This window comes from Sinocyclocheilus rhinocerous, unplaced genomic scaffold (assembly GCF_001515625.1).
Source record: "Sinocyclocheilus rhinocerous isolate Xijiao unplaced genomic scaffold, SAMN03320098_v1.1 scaffold2801, whole genome shotgun sequence".
Lineage (NCBI taxonomy): Eukaryota > Metazoa > Chordata > Actinopteri > Cypriniformes > Cyprinidae > Sinocyclocheilus > Sinocyclocheilus rhinocerous.
In genome coordinates, this window is record NW_015659952.1 from 10771 (window position 1) to 14896 (window position 4126).

At 40.5% G+C, this 4126-nt stretch overlaps 1 protein-coding gene across 2 annotated transcripts in view; it reads right to left on the bottom strand.

Moving 5' to 3' along the window:
- ccdc171 (coiled-coil domain containing 171) overlaps positions 1–4126 on the bottom strand; it is a 26628-nt gene that overhangs the window by 6852 nt on the left and 15650 nt on the right. For both annotated transcript variants that reach the window (XM_016533691.1, XM_016533693.1), the window contains exons 14-16: positions 3479–3660; positions 2485–2619; positions 1910–2095 (exon numbers count right to left, since the gene is read on the bottom strand). In XM_016533691.1, coding sequence (XP_016389177.1) covers positions 1910–2095; positions 2485–2619; positions 3479–3660 — 503 coding nt within the window. The remainder of the gene's footprint in view (positions 1–1909; positions 2096–2484; positions 2620–3478; positions 3661–4126) is intronic.

A 4126-nucleotide genomic window follows, 5' to 3' on the forward strand; every position in this document is an offset into this window, starting at 1 on the left:
AATTCCTTAGCATTTCCAATACCTCAGAACAACTTGATGATGTAACAGAAACTATGGACTCTCTCTTTTCTAGCATTTTAAATACAGTTGCTCCTTAACGCTTAAGGAAGATTAAGGAAAACAGTCTGACACCGTGGTATAATGAGCACACTCGCACCCTAAAGAGAGCAGCCCGGAAAATGGAGCGCAGCTGGAGGAAAACAAAACTAGAGGTATTTCGTATTGCTTGGCGGGAAAGTAACCTATCCTACAGAAAAGCATTAAAAACGGCTAGATCTGATTACTTTTTGTCTCTTTTAGAAGAAAACAAACATAACCCCAGGTATTTATTCAATACAGTGGCTGTATTACCGAAAAATAAAGCATCAACAGGTGTTGACATTTCCCAACAGCACAGCAGTAATGACTTTATGAACTACTTTACTTCCAAGATCGATACTATTAGAGATAAAATTGTAACCATGCAGCGGTCAACTACAGTATCACATCAGATAGTGCGCTATAGATCGCCTGAGGAACAATTCCACTCATTCTCTACTATAGGAGAGGAAGATTTGTATAAACTTGTTAAATCATCTAAACCAACAACATGTATGTTAGACCCTATTCCATCTAAGCTCCTAAAAGGGTGCTTCCAGAAGTCATAGATCCTCTTCTGACTATTATGAACTCGTCATTGTCATTAGGATATGTCCCCAAAACCGTTAAACTGGCTGTTATTAAAGGTGCAGTTGGAGATCTTGGAAAATGCTAACTTTAGCCTGATAGCACTGAAAGCGTACGTCCCACCCTCCCTGCAAATCGCATTCCAAAGCCACGCCCCTGAACACATGAACGTACACAGACAAGACAACCGGCGACAACATTACTACAATACATCATGTGTCATTCACCGGTGAGAAAACTTTATAGTACAGTTAGTAACAGTACTACAATACCAGGAAGGAAGATCGGGTTGTTGATGTTTGCCTGCCATTCTCGCTCTGTTTGCACAAAATGCTTGTTCCGAGCATTCTGATTGGACGAACATTTCTTGGTCCTACGCCTTCCACAGAATATCTAAATACAAATAAATACATTTAGACCACTTAACTTAATGATTGCTATCGGGATGCGAAGAGACTTTCAACCAGCATAACAAAATTTTTTTCTAAAGACAATCACCTATTGCACCTTTAAGCCTCTCATTAAAAAAAACACACCTTGACCCCAAAGATCTAGTTAATTACAGACCGATCTCGAATCTCCCTTTTCTGTCAAAAATACTAGAAAAGGTAGTATCCTCATAATTATATTCCTTCTTAGAGAAAAATGGTATCTGTGAGGATTTCCAGTCAGGATTTAGACCGTATCATAGTACTGAGACTGCTCTCATTAGTTACAAATGTCCTGTTCTTATCATCTGATGGACGAACATTTCTTGGTCCTACGCCTTCCACAGAATATCTAAATACAAATAAATACATTTAGACCACTTAACTTAATGATTGCTTTCTAAAGCCCTGAATGGTTTAGCACCTTAGTACTTGAGCAAGCTCTTATTGCATTATAGTCCTCCACGTCAGCAGCGCTCTCAAAACTCTGGCCATTTGATAATACCTAGAATATCAAAATCAACTGCGGGCGGCAGATCCTTTTCCTATTTAGCGCCCAAACTCTGGAATAACCTACCTAACATTGTTCGGGAGGCAGACACACACTGTCAGTTTAAATCTAGATTTACACATTTCTAATATTCAAATCCGTTAAAGGATTTTTAAGCTGCATTAATTAGGAAACAAACCTGTGTGTGTGAGTGTGTGTGTGTGTGAGTGAGTGAGTGAGTGAGTGTGTGTGTGAGAGTGAGTGTGTGTGTATGTGTGAGTGAGTGAGTGAGTGTGTGTGTGTATGTGTGTGTGTGAGTGTGTACCTGTACAGCCTGTGCGAGTGTACGGTCCTTCTCCAGCTCTTCCCCTGTGTGCAGCTCCATGCTGAGGCCCAGTTGCTGCAGTTGAGAGGCCTGATCGTGCAGCAGAGCCTGAGCGCGCTGCTCCCTCTGTAGGGCACTGCTGAGCTCCTCACACACACACTCGAACCGCTGGAGGGGAACACACGCCTGACACACACACAACATTTATATATACATACACTACCGGTCAAAATTTTGGAATCATTTCCAATTCCAAATTTTTTTTAATGATTCTGAAAGAAGTGTCTTCTGCTCAACAAAGCTGCATTTATTTGATCAAAAATATTGTAAAATTGTGACAGATTATTCTAATTTAAACTAATTTAGCTGTTTTCTAAGTGAATGTGTTAAACTGTAATTTATTTCTGTGATGCGCAGCTGTATTTTCAGCATCATTACTCCAGTCTTCAGTGTCACATGATCTTCAGAAATCATTCTAATATGCTGATTTGCTGCTCAAGAAACATTTCTGATTATTATCAATGTTGGAAACAGTTGTGCTGCCCAATATTTGAGTGTATGTTGCTGTGACTCACGGTGTGTGTGTCTCTGCAGCTGTTTGTGCGATTGATGCGTGAGATCTCCAGTCTCAGGTTCCTGCGCTCGACCTCCGCCGAATGCAGACGCTGCGTGAACTCCAGCATGTGCTTCTGAAGAGACGCCATCATCATCTACACACACACACGTTATAGACGAGTCACAAAACCTGCCAGTCTGGGCTGATTTCTATCATATCTGTGCAAGGACGAAGGTTTGCTTTTGACATTGATGGGGACATAAGAGCAGGGCTGCGTTTCCCAAGAGCATTGTAAGGTTTTGTAGCTCCATTGGTTTCAATGGGACTACGATGTACTTAAGCTTACGATGCTTTTGGGAAATGCAGCCCAGATCACCCTCTCGGCCGCAGCTTAATGTCATCTAAAGTCTTTATTTATAGCTTATGGTAGCCAACATATTCATAATTTCTGTTCAAAATCCTGCCACACCACAGAGCGCCACTCACACAGTTTACCCTAAAATCACATTATATATTGTCCCAAATTATTGTTAATGTACATAATGACTTCATCCTAGGCTGTAAGTTTGTGTGTTGTGCATCTTTCAGCACAAGGTTTGTCTTTCTGTCTGTAAGCTTTATATAGAGAGCTATAGCCATAGATTGCGCCTTCTCTTTGCATTTGCTGTTTTGTCAAACACCGTATTTCAAACTCATCGACACAACTTTGTTAAATCCTGAAGTGAACTTTTATTTGAACTGTTTTGGACTGCTGTCTTGAACTGAGAGCGATACCTGTGAGTTTTACATTAAGTATTACATGTGCGTCCTTGAAAGCGCGCAGTTTTACTTTAACTTCTTAGTTATCAATGGTCTGACATGCATTTCTGCATGCGAAATTACAACAACATAAACATATATTTAATTATTTGTTCAAAATTATTGCTAGGGACAATTTAGTAGTCGCTGGATATTGGTAGGGACATGTCCCTAGCGTCCCCCCTGATTCTACGCCCCTGTATCTGTGTGTGTACCTTGCTGTTACAGTAGCTGTGTTTGACGAGTGTGTGAAGTCCGTCAGCCAGTCGCCGTGCTAACGAATCCTTCCCATAATGCCCGCAGCACTGAGAGTCCACGTCTGACAGCAACCGCTCCAGCAACTTCCTACAGGCGCTCTGAGCCACTGACAACACACACGAGGGGTCCTTCACACCGCCTGACACACACACAGACACACACACACAGAGAGAGAGAGACACACACACACAGAGTTAAAAGATGGGATGTATTTTAAAGAGATCCAGTTAAGGCTGCACAATTTGAACCAATATATAAACACTACCAGTCAAAGGTTTTTAAACAGTAAGATTTTTAATGTTTTTTAAAGAAGTCTCTTCTGCTCACCAAGCCTGCATTTATTTGATCTAAAATACAGCAAAAGCAGTAATATTGTGAAATATTTTTACTATTTAAAATAACTGCTTTCTATTTGAATACATTTTAAAATGTAATCCTGTGATGTGCAGCTGTATTTTCAGCATCATTACTGCAGTCTTCAGTGTCACATGATCTTCAGAAATCATTCTAGTATCACATACGTATGCATATTTTATTTTATTTGGTAAAAAGGGATGTATGGATGACGTCACTGCCTGGGGTTCCTGGGGTTAAAAAATCTTTCT